The sequence below is a fragment of the Dendrobates tinctorius genome, unplaced genomic scaffold (assembly GCF_039654945.1).
Source record: "Dendrobates tinctorius isolate UK_male_01 unplaced genomic scaffold, ASM3965494v1 ptg000038l, whole genome shotgun sequence".
In the NCBI taxonomy this organism is placed as follows: domain Eukaryota; kingdom Metazoa; phylum Chordata; class Amphibia; order Anura; family Dendrobatidae; genus Dendrobates; species Dendrobates tinctorius.
Window position 1 is genome coordinate 19,293,162 of NW_027361706.1, and position 15,477 is coordinate 19,308,638.

A 15,477-nucleotide genomic window follows, 5' to 3' on the forward strand; every position below is an offset into this window, starting at 1 on the left:
GGATCCTGATGTGCTTTATATATATATATATATATATATATATATATATACTAGCTGAAGAGCCCGGCGCTGCCCGGGCACAGTAACTAACTGTGGTTAGTTATAGCAAATTATAATTATCCTCCATCCCATAGTCCCGTGCCCATATACCCATCATACATATCCACGATCCCATAGTCCCGTGCCCATATACCCATCATACATATCCGCCATCCCATAGTCGAGTGCCCATATACCCATCACACATCCTTCATCTCATAGTCCCATGCCCATATACCCATCATACATATCCGCCATGCCATAGTCCCGAGCCCATATACCCATCACACATCCTCCATCCCATAGTCCCGTGCCCATATACCCATTATGACATCATCATCATCATCACCATGGCAACCGTTATGACATAACCGTCACCATTGCAACCTATTAAGACATCATCGTCACCATGGCAACCATTGTGACAGCATCTTCGCCATTGCAACCTATTATGACATCAGCGTCGCCATGGCAACCATTATGACATCATTATGAGGGGCGGGGCTTGATACGCACACACTTTTTCCCCATTATGTAGATAGGGGCAAAATTGTTTGGTGAATTGGAACGCGCGGGGTTAAAATTTTACCTCACAACATAGCCTAGGACACTCTCGGAGTCCAAACGTGTGACTGTGACAAATTTTGTGGCTGGAGCTGCGACGGTGCGGATGCCAATCCCGGACATACACACACATACATACACACCCACATTGAGCTTTATATATATTATATATATATATATATACAGTGGGGCAAAAAAGTATTTAGTCAGTCAGCAATAGTGCAAGTTCCACCACTTAAAAAGATGAGAGGCGTCTGTAATTTACATCATAGGTAGACCTCAACTATGGGAGACAAACTGAGAAAAAAAAATCCAGAAAATCACATTGTCTGTTTTTTTTTCATTTTATTTGCATATTATGGTGGAAAATAAGTATTTGGTCAGAAACAAGCAATCAAGATTTCTGGCTCTCACAGACCTGTAACTTCTTCTTTAAGAGTCTCCTCTTTCCTCTACTCATTACCTGTAGTAATGGCACCTGTTTAAACTTGTTATCAGTATAAAAAGACACCTGTGCACACCCTCAAACAGTCTGACTCCAAACTCCACTGTGGTGAAGACCAAAGAGCTGTCAAAGGACACCAGAAACAAAATTGTAGCCCTGCACCAGGTTGGGAAGACTGAATCTGCAATAGCCAACCAGCCTGGAGTGAAGAAATCAACTGTGGGAGCAATAATTAGAAAATGGAAGACATACAAGACCACTGATAATCTCCCTCGATCTGGTGCTCCACGCAAAATCCCACCCCGTGGGGTCAGAATGATCACAAGAACGGTGAGCAAAAATCCCAGAACCACGCGGGGGGACCTAGTGAATGAACTGCAGAGAGCTGGGACCAATGTAACAAGGCCTACCATAAGTAACACACTACGCCACCATGGACTCAGATCCTGCAGTGCCAGACGTGTCCCACTGCTTAAGCCTGTACATGTCCGGGCCCGTCTGAAGTTTGCTAGAGAGCATTTGGATGATCCAGAGGAGTTTTGGGAGAATGTCCTATGGTCTGATTAAACCAAACTGGAACTGTTTGGTAGAAACACAACTTGTCGTGTTTGGAGGAAAAAGAATACTGAGTTGCATCCATCAAACACCATACCTACTGTAAAGCATGGTGGTGGAAACATCATGCTTTGGGGCTGTTTCTCTGCAAAGGGGCCAGGACGACTGATCCGGGTACATGAAAGAATGAATGGGGCCATGTATCGTGAGATTTTGAGTGCAAACCTCCTTCCATCAGCAAGGGCATTGCAGATGAAACGTGGCTGGGTCTTTCAACATGACAATGATCCAAAGCACACCGCCAGGGCAATGAAGGAGTGGCTTCGTAAGAAGCATTTCAAGGTCCTGGAGTGGCCTAGCCAGTCTCCAGATCTCAACCCTATAGAAAACCTTTGGAGGGAGTTGAAAGTCCGTGTTGCCAAGCGAAAAGCCAAAAACATCACTGCTCTAGAGGAGATCTGCATGGAGGAATGGGCCAACATACCAACAACAGTGTGTGGCAACCTTGTGAAGACTTACAGAAAACGTTTGACCTCTGTCATTGCCAACAAAGGATATATCACAAAGTATTGAGATGAAATTTTGTTTCTGACCAAATACTTATTTTCCACCATAATATGCAAATAAAATGAAAAAAAACAGACAATGTGATTTTCTGGATTTTTTTTTCTCAGTTTGTCTCCCATAGTTGAGGTCTACCTATGATGTAAATTACAGACGCCTCTCATCTTTTTAAGTGGTGGAACTTGCACTATTGCTGACTGACTACTTTTTTGCCCCACTGTATATATATATATGTATATATATATATATATTCATACAATACAGTACAGTAAATAGTGGTAAATAGTGATGATTTATGGTAGTCAACCACATTTACGGAGCTTGCTCTTTATTAGCACTGGATTTCCGTTCATGGTAGACCTGATGGCATGCTGTGTTCATGGTGTTTCAGTGTCTGATCTCTGGGGTTGTACACTGTTTGGACCCCGCTGATCAAAATGACTGGAGTCTTGTGTGTCCTGTTTAAATGCAGCATTGGTTGTCCATTCAATGGAACTGAAAGGCCCCTTAAATGAGGGACACAGATCAGCAGGGGGTCTCAGCAGTGATTAGTCTATCCTGTGGATATGTGATAAAATTGTAATTTTTGGGACCACCTTTTTAAGTATACAATCAAACAGGCAAAATGTTATAATATTATATTCTATATATAATGTTATAATATCTATATATAATGTTATAATATTATATTATATATATATTCCATTATATTATATATAATATATATAATGTTATAATATTATGTTCCTTTTTTCTGTGTAATCTGTGGCACCTTATCAGGTGACACATACAGTATATTACATACTGTAATAGAAAGGAAGGAAATAATGGATGTTAAGAAATAAGTTGACTTTGTCACTGTGTACGTTCCCTTAGCAAACAGGATTCATCCTCAATGACACTGATTTTACATCATACTTTACTTTACAACAGATTATTTATATATCATACTCACTGGGAAACTGGTACATTTGTAGGATGGGCACTTACTTAAAGGAGTTCTTCTCTTGTTAGAAAAGTTCCTTGACATTTAGCTGATTGCACAATGCCAGAGGTGTAGAATGGGCTGCCAGCAACCAGGGCAAGGCTAGTATTTGCCCCTTCCTTATACCAGGGATCATTGGCACTCCCTTCTACTAGTCGAGTATTGAACCTGTTATTCCCCAGGCATTGGTATTGTATTTTAAGAAAAATAGTGATGTATTTATAGTTTTCCCTTTGGATCTCTATTTTTTTTCTTTCTTCCAAAATTTGGCACAGAATGTATAAAAATAATCTGTTATACGTTTTTAATTACACTTCAGTGTTTTTTAATGTAACTATTTTATTACAGCTGCCCTAAACCTAACCCTACCACAGCCCTAGCTCTAACCCTAACCCTAGGAGCGGCTCTGTCTTTCCAGTTGTTTGCAGAAATCCCTATGCAGAGCGCAGAATTCGAAACAGATTTGTCATTGGCTGCTGTGCTCTGCAAAGGCATTGATCAAGATGACAAAGCTCACTAAATTACTGTATACCATGATCTTCTTCATCTTGGTTGCTGCCTCTGCAGAGTACAACAGATGATCTGCATAGGTATTTTCAACATCAAACAAAGTGACAAAGAAGCTGCTTGCCAGAGAGCAGGAAAAAGCAGCTTTTACTGGCATTACTCAGTCAGTAGACAATGTGGATGGGTTAAGGGTAAAATTTTGTGACCCCTTAGAATTTGGCACCCAGGGTAACTACCCCTATGACCTCCCTAAACCACTCAACTGTACTGAGACCCTTGCAGGACAGGCCCTCCAGAAAGAGAATCACTTTTGGTAACTGGTTTCCTTTTTGGCTCAAAGATGAGAATCCTAAATAAAGGACCCCCTACTTTCAACTCAACTTCATTTGTGTTTAAACCATGCCAACCCTTTATACACAAAATTATCCATAATTATTTACCAGAGTGTCTGACGATTCAACAGTCTGTTTCAATCACAGGATAATCCTATGTGTTTAGCCGTGAAACGACACTTACCGTATTTTTCACAGTCTCTTAATAGACTTTTTACTCTCTTCCAGGAAACAACAGCAATCATGGTCGACACGGAGATGCCATTTTGGGGGATGAATTTTGGCATGAGCTCAGTAGACTTTTCTGGTATTGAGAGCCATTCCCATGACTTTGACATTAAGCCATTTGCAACGGTGGACTTTACAAGTATTTCTGCTGCTCAATATGAAGACATTCTAGAAGATAAGAACTTCCTGTGCCGAAATGACCAAATGGACGCTGATTATAAGTATGAGCTGAAACTACAAGACTGCCAAAGTACGCTGACTCATTCCATGTTCGTGATTGCTCTCTGGAGTCTTGTATAATTATTACCTTCATGTAATACAATATAATTGCTCAATAATGTACCGGATAATTTAAACAACGGTGGCTTATATATCCTGAAGGCCTAAAAATTGCATCAGTAACTTAAAAGGGACCAATGTTAAAACTGGATGGTTATGCTGGTACACAGTGGTGAATAGCTAGACTGGATGGTTACATTTAATTTGTATTTATGCAAAACTAGCTGTCACAAGTGTGTCACGTCCTCCTGGGAGATCTGTGGGTAGAAGATCACTATGTACTGTTAATCACAGATCTTCCACTTAGTCTGTGTGTTTGTATCCCATATTACATGAATTTGGTTTCCTTTGGTGCTGCATAGGTTAGCAACCCTTTCTATGCTGGTCAGTAACTTGTAGCTCCATTTTCAGCTGCTTCTGATCTGGTCACTACCTCTCCCTATAAAACCTGACCAGACCTTCTCTGCCTTGCCAGTGAAAGCTTTGCTTCCTAGCTCCTTGGAGACGCTGTGCTGAATAGGAGTTTGTTGTTGCTACTGGATATTTGTCTTCCTGTGCTGAGTGGCTGGAGTGGAGTTGTTGTAGTAGTGATCTTTAGTTTGCTGTAGTACGTGTGTGTTTATCTCCTGGACCCTATTCCCATTTGGTTGGTACATTCCTATTCTTCCTCATATACCTCTCTACCTTTGGTGAGTGTTTGTATGTTTGTTGCTGTCTGTTATCCCTGTTTTGTCTTTGTGTCATGTTTACCCTATATTTTTGTCCCATGCCTCATAGAGTGTGGGAGGGGACAGATCAGGGTTTAACAGGACCACAGTAAGGTCAGAGACTCGGTCGTCTCTACCTTCAAGAGTACCCTTGGGACTTGGATAGTTAGGGTCCCAGTTTCAGGGACAGTTTGAGGCCCCCCTTCCTTACCGAAGACCATCATAGCGTAGCGCTAGAATACTAATTTGGCTTATTTCAATCACCACCAGTGCAAGTTTGTATCATATATGATTTATATTACTGCATTATATACGTCGGCTAAATTACCATTTTGATTTTTGGATAGTCCGACATAGGTCATGAATGCTTAATATGAGAGTCACGCAGGCTTCTTATGAGCGTTTATCCCTCCATAACACCATGTTCTTCTCCTTCATATGTTTTGCAAGACAGAACAGTGTGTACCTACTGTAATCCATGTACAAGACGGTATAAGGCAAGAGCTGCACACACTGAGATTGCCATTCCACATGAGACATTGCATGTAATGATCTCCTATGATGTCTCGTTGGAACCTGCAACCTATTCCGATTGCAACAGAAAGTTGCACATGTTTTCAAATGCATTGGATTTTCAGACTCTGGCTGCAGGTCATATGTGACTTTCTAGCCATGGACTTTGTTGAAAGTTGCATGCGACTGAGAACTGCTTGTGACTTGTCTGCGACTTGACCTTTCTTTACTGCAAAATCACACATCTAATAAAAAAGTTGCATGTCTTCGAGTCGCAGACAAGTTGCACTGATGTTTTCGGTTGGACTTGTCTAAGAATTGATTTGGCGAGACTCAGCCATAGGCAGACATGTCCCATGCAATTCGCAGTTGCATGCGACTTTCATTAAAGTCTATGGCAAGTTAGAGGTGTGCAGCTTGCAACCATCGACAGAAAGTAGAACCCATTTGGAAACATTAACGACTGTGTAGTAGTCACAGCAGGTCACAAAGTGCAATTGGACACTAAAGGAAATCATTATTTGCGATGTTACAGCGCGATACTGAGATAAATGTCACGCGACACATGTTGCAATGTTGCCATATCCTTATAGTTAAATGAATAGTGGTGTGTAAGGTGAACTTCACACACATTTTTTGCCACAGTTTTTTCTTTTGACTCAAAAAGCATAGACTTTTTTATGTGTTTTTCAGCACTTTTTTTTCTTTTTAGTTTAAGGGTGAAATCACACACTACAGATTTTACTACAGAAATTTGTGTGCCTGGAAATTCATCTGAATGGAGTTGTTTCAGATTAGTTGGGCAGTAGCAGACCTTTTCACAGTATAACTGTCAGCATACAAATTCAGCCTGATCGGTTTTAGTATTTATTAGTGATGAGCGAGCACTAATATACCAGCTAAGGTAAAGCAGACAACTGAGGGCTGATATTATCAGTCTGGGATGTTCCATGGATATTTGCCCCTTCCGAGCCTAAAAATACCAGCCCGCAGATACTCCACAATTGGCTCCCCCATTAGGTGCACCAATTCTGGTGCTTTGCCCAGCTCTTCCCGATTGCCAAGGTCCAGTGGCAATCAGAGTAATATATATTGGGGTTGATGTCAGCTGTGTAGTGTCAGCTGGTATCAAGCCCAGGAGTTAGAAATGGAGAGGCGTCAGACACTCCATTACTAACTCAGTAATTTAAAAGGAAGAAAAAACACTAAAATATTTTATTTTTAAAAACACTCCCAGACACCCTGATTCACCAATTTATTAATTAGAAAAGAGCCATAATGGTCTGAAGTAGTCCAAGGATTCCGACGTAGTCCACAAATGGCAACCTGAAAGACATAAAAATAGGAAATTAAATAAATAAAGACAAAAGACAGACCCTTGTTCACCAATGTATTAACCCCACAGCTCTGACGTAGTGCATGGCATTCTCATGATGTCCACCGATTCTGCAGTAAAACCTATGGAGCCTGAGAACAAAGCTTCCTATGTCACTCCCTGTCAGGTTGCTCTCTGTGAGACCCGGCGGGAGCGGTGATGACGTTAGTATTGTTACATACATCACCACTCCCGCCGGGTCACACAGAGCACAGCCTGACCGGGAATGACCTATGAACGAGGCTCCATAGGTTGTACTACAGAATTGGTAGACATCATGTTAATGACATGGACTACACATTGGAGCTGCAGGGTTAATAAATTGGTGAACGTGGGACAGTTTGTCTGTATTTATTTAATTCTCTCTTTTTATATCTATAAGGTTGCCATTCGTGGACTACATCGGAAACCTTGGACTACATCAGATCCAGACCAGCATAGCTTTTTTTATTAATACATTGGTGAACCAGGGAGTCAGGGAATTTTTTTTAAATAAAATATTTCTTTGTGTTTTTCTTTTTCCTTTAACTTACTGGGTTAGCAATGGGGATGTCTGATAGACACCTCTCCATTACTAACTCCTGGGCTCGATGCCAGCTGACACTACACAGCTGACATCAACCCCAAAATATATTACCCCGATTACCAACGCACCAGGGCAATCGGGAAGAGCCAGGCAAAGTTCTAGAATTCCTCCATGTAATGTGATTTGCCAATTTGCAGGCTGGTATTTTTAGGCTGGGAAGGGTCCAATATCCATGGACCTTCCCAGCCTAATATTATCAGCCCACAGCTGTCTGTTTTACCTTAACTAGTTATCAAAAATAGTAATAGGGACCCTACATTGCTTTTTTATATTAATTATTTATTTAATAGGTTTAAAAAAGTTAAAAACACCCTTTAGTGCCTCATGAAAGGCAATAAAGGATGCAACTTTATAATATGTAGGGGGCGGACATTAATCTAAGATCTCCCTTCTAGATCAACTCTCCCTGAACTTCTTTCAGAGGACAATGTGCTGAGCATCGTGCCACCGAGTCTTGCATAAGACTCGATGACGTGATGCGGCCGGCTAATCACAGTAGCCAGTATCCAACATGGATACGGCATTACCGTGTATGGCAGGCAACCCATGCAAGTCTATTGACTATCTAACAACTGTGAAACATGTGGGTCAGGGACTCGAGCATGGTGCTTGAGCATCCACGATACTCGATGGAGTAACGAGCATACCTGAGTAACACTGATGCTCAATTGAGTATCGAGCAGTGGCGTGCATGCTCACTCCTCACTAGTACAGTTGGGGAAATAAGTATTTGATACACTGACCGTGCAAGTTTTCCCACCTACAAAGAATGGAGAAGTCTGAAATGTTTATCATACACTTCAACTGTGAGAAATAGAATCTTAAAAAAAAGAAGAAAACCACATTGTATGAATTGTACAGTTAATTTGCATTTTATTGCATGAAATAAGTATTTGATACAATAGAAAAACAGAATTTAATATTTGATACAGAAACCTTTGTTTGCAACAACAGAGGTCAGACATTTCCTGTAGTTCTTGAAAAAGTTTGCACACACTGCAGCTTGGATTTTGGCCCACTCCTCCTTACAGATCTTCTCCAGATCTTTCAGGTTTCGGTACTGTCACTGGGCTACACTGTTTTTCAGCTCCCTCCAAAGATTTTATATTGGATTCAGGTCTGGAGACTGGCTAGGCCACTCCAGGACCTTGAAATGCTTCTTACAGAGCCACTCCTTACTTGCCCTGGCTGTGTATTTTGGGTCATTGTCATGCTAGCGGACCCAGCCACAACCTATCTTCAATGCTGTTACTGAGGGAAGGTTGTTAGCCAAAATTTCGCGATATATGACCCCATCCATCCTCTCTTCAGTACTGTGCAGTCGACCTGCCACCTTTGCAGAAAAGCACTCCGGAAGTATGATGTTTTTCCCACCGTGCTTCACGATTGGGCCGGTGTTCTTGGGGTTGTACTGATCCGTCTACCTCCTGTCACGTCCGCCATGTCTGTTTTGTCTCAAGAACTCCTGGAGCGATGTGCATGCGCATATCTTGTCTGCTATCCTGCTTGTTCCCTAGAGCAGTGTGCACACTCACCTCATGTCTGCTGAGCTACAGGATGCCTGCGTTTCTGCTTTGCCTTCTGTGATCTTCTCGTCATATCTAGAATCCGTGATCATGTGTCTTTCCAAGGATCCTGCACTGTCTGGTTCTGCAATCATCTCGTCATGTCTGAAACTCTGATCATGTGACCTTTCCAAGGATCCTGCACTGTCTGGTTCTGCAATCACCTCGTCATGTCTGAAACTCTGATCATGTGACCTTTCCTAGGATCCCGCACTGTCCGGTTCTGCAATCATCTCGTCATGTCTGAAACCCTCATCATGTGACCGCACCCTGCCTTGAACCCTGGCGTGGCTCCTAGCACGCACCCTGCCCTGAACCTGGCGTGGCTCCTAGCATGCACCCTGCCCTGAACCTGGCGTGGCTCCTAGCACGAAGGTTCCTTTGCCCCCTCCTGTGCCTTAGTCGTGCCTTGTGCTGGCGTTACAGCCTTGTGCATTGGCGAGGTGAGGTGTGCGTCCCGCGTGGCTCCTAGCACGCGTCCTGCCCTGAACCCTGGCGTGGCTCTTAGCACGCACCCTGCCTTGAACCCTGACCCTGGCGTGTCTCTTTGCACCCGCAGGACTCTGTCTCGTATCTTGTGCCGTGGCGTGTCTCTACACACGCACTCTGTCTTGTACCTTGTGCTTTGGCGTGTCTCACACGCACTCTGTCTTGTACCTTGTGCTTTGGTGTGTCTCTACACACGCACCCTGTCTCGTCTTGTGATCCCTGGCGTGTCTCCTACACACACCTCGCTTTGAACCCTGGCATGTCCCTTACACACGCACCTTGCTTTGCACCTCGCTTTGAACCCTGGCGTGTCCCCTACACACGCACCTAGCCTTGAACCCTGGCGTGTCCCCTACACACGCACCTTGTCGTGCACCTAGCCTTGGACCTTGGCGTATTCCCTAACACGCACCATGCCTGGATATCTGTCGTGCCTCCGTGCCTGAACCCTGGTTTGCTTGCAGGATGCCCGGAACCTGCCGATCGCTGCCAGAGATCGTAAGCTGGATGACTGCGGCCTGATGTCCAGAGCTGATGTCCGCAGCCTGATGCCTTGATCATGTCGATCGTTGCCAGCGGTCCGGAGTCCGATGCCATTGTGCCTTTACCTGTACCTAGGTGTGCCACCTGGCATGTACTATACTATGGACCTTGGCGTGCCCATGCGCGCACCTTGCACGTTTTGCTTGTTTTCTCGTTTGCACTGAATGTGATCCAGAAGATCTTAATGAAGATACCTTGCACTTACCTCTTGTCTTGTCTTGTTTCCTGCTTGTCTCTGGTCGTCAGACACTCCCATAGTGTCCCCCTGAGCCGGCCGTCTGATCCCAGCAGTCGTGGTGGCTCACCCCCATGGTCTTGCCGCTGACACTCCCTGTATAGGGGGTGGATTCTCACAAGGTCAGCTCGCCCTCGGTGGGTGGGTGCCACGACCCAGAGGGTCCACTCAAAAAATGGGCTCAGCAGGAGCTGAGTCCGTCACACCTCCAAACCCGGCAAGTGGAGTTGATACCAAAAAGCTTTATTTTGGTGTCATCTGACCACATGACCTTCTCCCATGCCTCCTCTGGATCATCCAGATGGTTATTGGCGAACCTCAAACGGGCCTGGACATGCGCTGGCGTGGGCAGTGTGGTGTAGTAACCACTGTGTCCGCTAGGGGGCGCTGTGTGGATGTCCGAGGAGAAAGGATGAATGGCAGAATATGGAATGGCCAGTATGTATCTCAAAGTGGGTGGCTTTGGGATGGAGACTTATGTGTTGATCAGCAGTGATACTGCTGAGGTGTTGTTTCAATGTGTAAGGGAGAAGTCTCCAGGTAACTAGAGATATGGGTGGGCCAGTTACCTACAAACCCACCCAGGGGTTGTGTTTAAAGCACTATTGTAAAGAGTGTGTAAAGGCTGAAGGACCTGTGATGAGGTCAGAGTCATGTGACCCGGTGGGCGTGGCTATGGACCATATAATGTGGCCAGGGTAGGTCACATGAGAGAGAGCGCATGGCTCTGATTGAGCCATGTGGAAGGTCCCGGCAGGCCTAGGTGGAGGAAGGTGTGCTACCTTCCTGAAGACCACGTGCTGAGGCTGCTGACCCGGTGAGGCCTGTGGATATTGGCTATATGTGAGGACGGATAAGCCTCCTGTGTTTGCTGAGGCTCCAGAACTGAGTCTGAAATCATGGACACTTATGCTTGCTTTCGCCTGAGCTAAAGGCTATTCCTTGTGTTATGTGCTGCTTTATGGGTTATGAAGCAATAAACCCTGTGAACTTTTAAAAGGAACGTGCCTCCTGATTGACTCCCGTGGCTCCTGAGCGAGTTGAATCCCTACAGCAGGGGGACCTTGCATGCCCTGTAGGATTTTAATCCACGATGGCGCAGTGTGTTACTCGCAGTAATATTTGAGACTGTGGTCCCAGCTCTCTTCAGATCATTGACCAGGTCCTCCCACAGTTCTGGGCTGATTCTTGACTTTTGTCAGAATCATACTTACCCCACAAGGCAAAATGCTACATGGAGAGCTAAACCGAGGAAGATTTTTTCGAATAATTGCGCCAACAGCTGTTGCCTTCTCACCAAGCTGATTGCCTATTATCAGTAACCCATCACAGCCTTGTGCAGATCTACAATTTTGTTCCTTGTCCTTAGACTGCTCTTTGGTCTTGGCCATGGTGGAGAGGTTGGAGTGTTATTGATTGAGTGTGTGGACAGGTGTCATTTATGCAGGTAAGAAGTTCTAACAGGTGCAATTAATACATGTAATGCGTGCAGAGTAGAAAGGCTTCTTAAAGGAAAATTAATATGTCTGTGAGAGCCAGAATTCTTGCTGGTTGGTAGGTAATGAAATACGTATTTTATGCAATAAAGTGCAGTTTAATTATTTAAAAATCATACAATGTGATTTTCTGGTTCTTATTTTTAGATTCTGTCTCTCACAGTTGAAGTGTATTTACGATAAAAACTATAGACCTCTCCATTCTTTGAAGGTGGGAAAACTTGCATAATCGGCAGTGGATCAAATACTTATTTTCCAACTGTGTTTATGTTTGCAGTTTTTAGTTGCATGTTTACATTACAAGTTTTGAGATACAATGAAAATCCAAAATTCCTTTTAGAATCACATGATATCTTATGTGAAAAAAGCCACCAAGAAAACACAATACAAATTGTTTGAACAGAGAAGAAATCAAATAACAATAGAGGTTTATAGAAGAAAAATACCACAAACTGCACTAAAAACGCTATACCTAGAGCATGGATTGATTCTAAAAAAAAGCAACAAACACAAAAAAATGATGTACCCTTACAGATACTTTTAGAAATGTTCTACGTAATTACTCTACATTGCCTTATTTTGATTTCATATTGTATTTAAAACATTTTAACAAACAGTTAATGAACATATCTTAGAGGAAATCTGTCACCCCATTTTAGCCCTATCAGCTGGCGGCACCGCCATCAGGGGCTTATCTACAGCATCCTGTAATGCTGTAGATAAGCCCCCCCCCCGAAGAAACATGAAAGATAAGAAAAAGGAGTTAGATTATACTCACCGGGGGGCGGGGGCGGTGGGTGTCGTGGTCCGGTCCGGCGCCTTCCATCTTCATACGATGACGTCCTCCTCCTTTCTTCTCCCTCGGCTCCTGCGCAGGCATTCTGTTGAGGGCAGAGTAAAGTACTGCAGTGCGCAGGCGCCCAGAAACGGCAGAGGCAGATAAAGTACGCCTGCACAGGAGCCGAGGGAGACATAAGGAGGAGGACATCATCATATGAAGATGGGAGGCGCCGGACCGGACAGTGACACCCATCGGACCGGACCGAATGCCAGGGTGAGTATAATCTAACTCTTTTTTCTTATCTTTCAGGTTACATCGGGGGCTTTTCTACAGCATTACAGAATGCTGTAGATAAGCCTCTGATGGTGGTGCCGGCAACTGATAGTCCAAAAATGGGGTGACAGATTCCCTTTGAAGGCAACATTTCTAGCAATTATTTATTTTTCCACTTTCTTTTACTTCAGATACAATAAAATTGGAGCCTCCTTCCCCACCTTACTATTCAGACAAGTCACAGTCGTTTACCAAATCTCAGGACGACGCCTCCAACTCCTTCATTGCCATAGAATGCCGCGTGTGTGGGGACAAAGCCTCGGGATTCCATTATGGGGTCCATGCATGTGAAGGCTGTAAGGTAACATATTTGTGTTATATTTGCTGTAATTATATTATTGAATAATTATTGACTAATATTAATTTTTGCAACTATATTGTGGGTTCTGTTAGTTAGACATTTCTGGAAACTCACTGGTTAAAATAACACATTTTTTAATGTTTTGGGGGAGTCTATCAATATAACTGAATTGTAAACTATTCCTTATTCAGATATTTCATAGAAAAGTATTTCAGAACCATTTATAAAAATTGTCTTCCGGTAAAACTGGACCGCATTGCATGGACTGGACAGCGGCTCTTCCGACCTGTCACGCTCAGGTCCGTGCACTGCTGTCTGATATTGCTCCAATTTATACGGCTGTCTGACTGCACCCAATAGAGGACAATGGGGCTAAATAAAACTTTCATGGGAAATGTTTAGCTCAAAGTTGGATTTACATTTTTGCATGAAGTTAACACCTTCAGAAACTTTAATAGTCATAAATAGTGATGAGCGAACGTGGTTGGATAAGATGTTATCCTCAGGCGCTAACTGAGTGACTTCGGCTTGCTCAAATAATATGTTTGAGTCCCCACTCCTGCATGTCTTGCTGTTGCTCGACAGTTGCAAGACATGCATGGATTGCCTAACAAAAAAGGCAAACCCTGCATTTGTTGCGGCTGTCGAACAGCCGCGGAGACTTGAGCATATTTTTCGAGCATGCCGAAGACACTCGGCACATGAGCATGCTTGGATAACACCTTATATGAGCACGTTCACGCATCACTAGTCATGAAAACTATGATAGTTGTAAACATGAAACCCTTACAGTCATGTTACCGAAAGAAAATTTACAGTTCTTATATATTAACATGGTCACATATTAAAGGGCTAGTCTGATCCTCCGTTACTGAGAAATCAGCGTTTGGATATATATACAAATGGCTATGATAGATCTGAAGCCTGTGTCACTCCAGATCTATTCCCCACCCAGCATCTCCTCCTACTGCTTGACTGATAACACCTTTGCCTAAAGTCACACATCATAGATGCTTCAGATCTACCCTAGTCATTGGCATATCGATTCCAACAATGATTTCTCAGCAACGGAGGAATGAACTGGCCATCTGAAGGTATTGGTGGACTTGTCTTTCAAAAAGCTATATTCACAAATAAATAGATTTGGATGTAAACTCCCGCTCACACATTCCCTTTAATGCCATGTATCATATTATTCAGTCCTTCGTTAGCACAGTCACTTAATTTTGTCTTCTTCCAATAACAAAGCTAAAGCTTGTGTGGTCCTAGGCTGATGACCTCATGTAATTCACTTAGTTTTCCATTGTAAACAGTTGGAAAATTAGATACAGCTCGTTTACTCTGTTGATTGCGCTAGACAAAGTCTTGGCTGTAGGAAATTAAAAAATACAAAAAAAAAATCAGTGTTGCATGTAAGAGGCACGTATAAACTAACAAAATATTGTGAAATATGGCCACAAGCTCGGAATTATATTGGTTTAATAATGACATATGCCTTCCTATTTGTGCACAAAGCAGAAACATAATTTCCAGTAGGAAAAAAAATCCTTTAATTGTTTTTTTTTTTTTTTCATGTGTTTGGTTAATTTGACTTAACTATTTCAAAAAATAATAATAATATTCTGACCAATGAAATTTCTAAGTCACCAAATTTTGATGTGCATCTGCTGTACATCTAGCCATTAGTAAGGGTTAATGTTCTTTATATTGTTAGTCTAGACTTTATATTTTAATAAATCAGATCCATTGAATTAGTTATTGGTTATTACGGTATGTCAGAATTATCACTGGCTAGATAAATCCGTCATCGTAACATAAGACATCTTTCTAAAATATTAGAGTTGCAGGTTTTTGGTATTTTTTCCTCACGTTTCAATTTATTTTGCTTTCTGAAAAATACCTAAAACTTTTGTTATTACTTTTGTTATTAGATGGAAACTATCAAAAAGCCGCTGTTGTAACATTAGATATTTCTATGTGTGCATTACGGTAATTAACTTTTTGGAGTGTTTTATGATGTACTAATTTCTATAATTGCTAATTAATGCTTCACTT

General features: G+C 42.7%; 1 protein-coding gene across 1 annotated transcript in view; it reads left to right on the forward strand.

Moving 5' to 3' along the window:
• The window catches only part of PPARG (peroxisome proliferator activated receptor gamma), an 81,627-nt gene that overhangs the window by 39,201 nt on the left and 26,949 nt on the right, over positions 1-15,477 (forward strand). Inside the window, exons 2-3 of the mRNA XM_073574253.1 lie at positions 4,220-4,469; positions 13,253-13,422. Coding sequence (XP_073430354.1) covers positions 4,235-4,469; positions 13,253-13,422 — 405 coding nt within the window. The 5' untranslated portion in view covers positions 4,220-4,234. The remainder of the gene's footprint in view (positions 1-4,219; positions 4,470-13,252; positions 13,423-15,477) is intronic.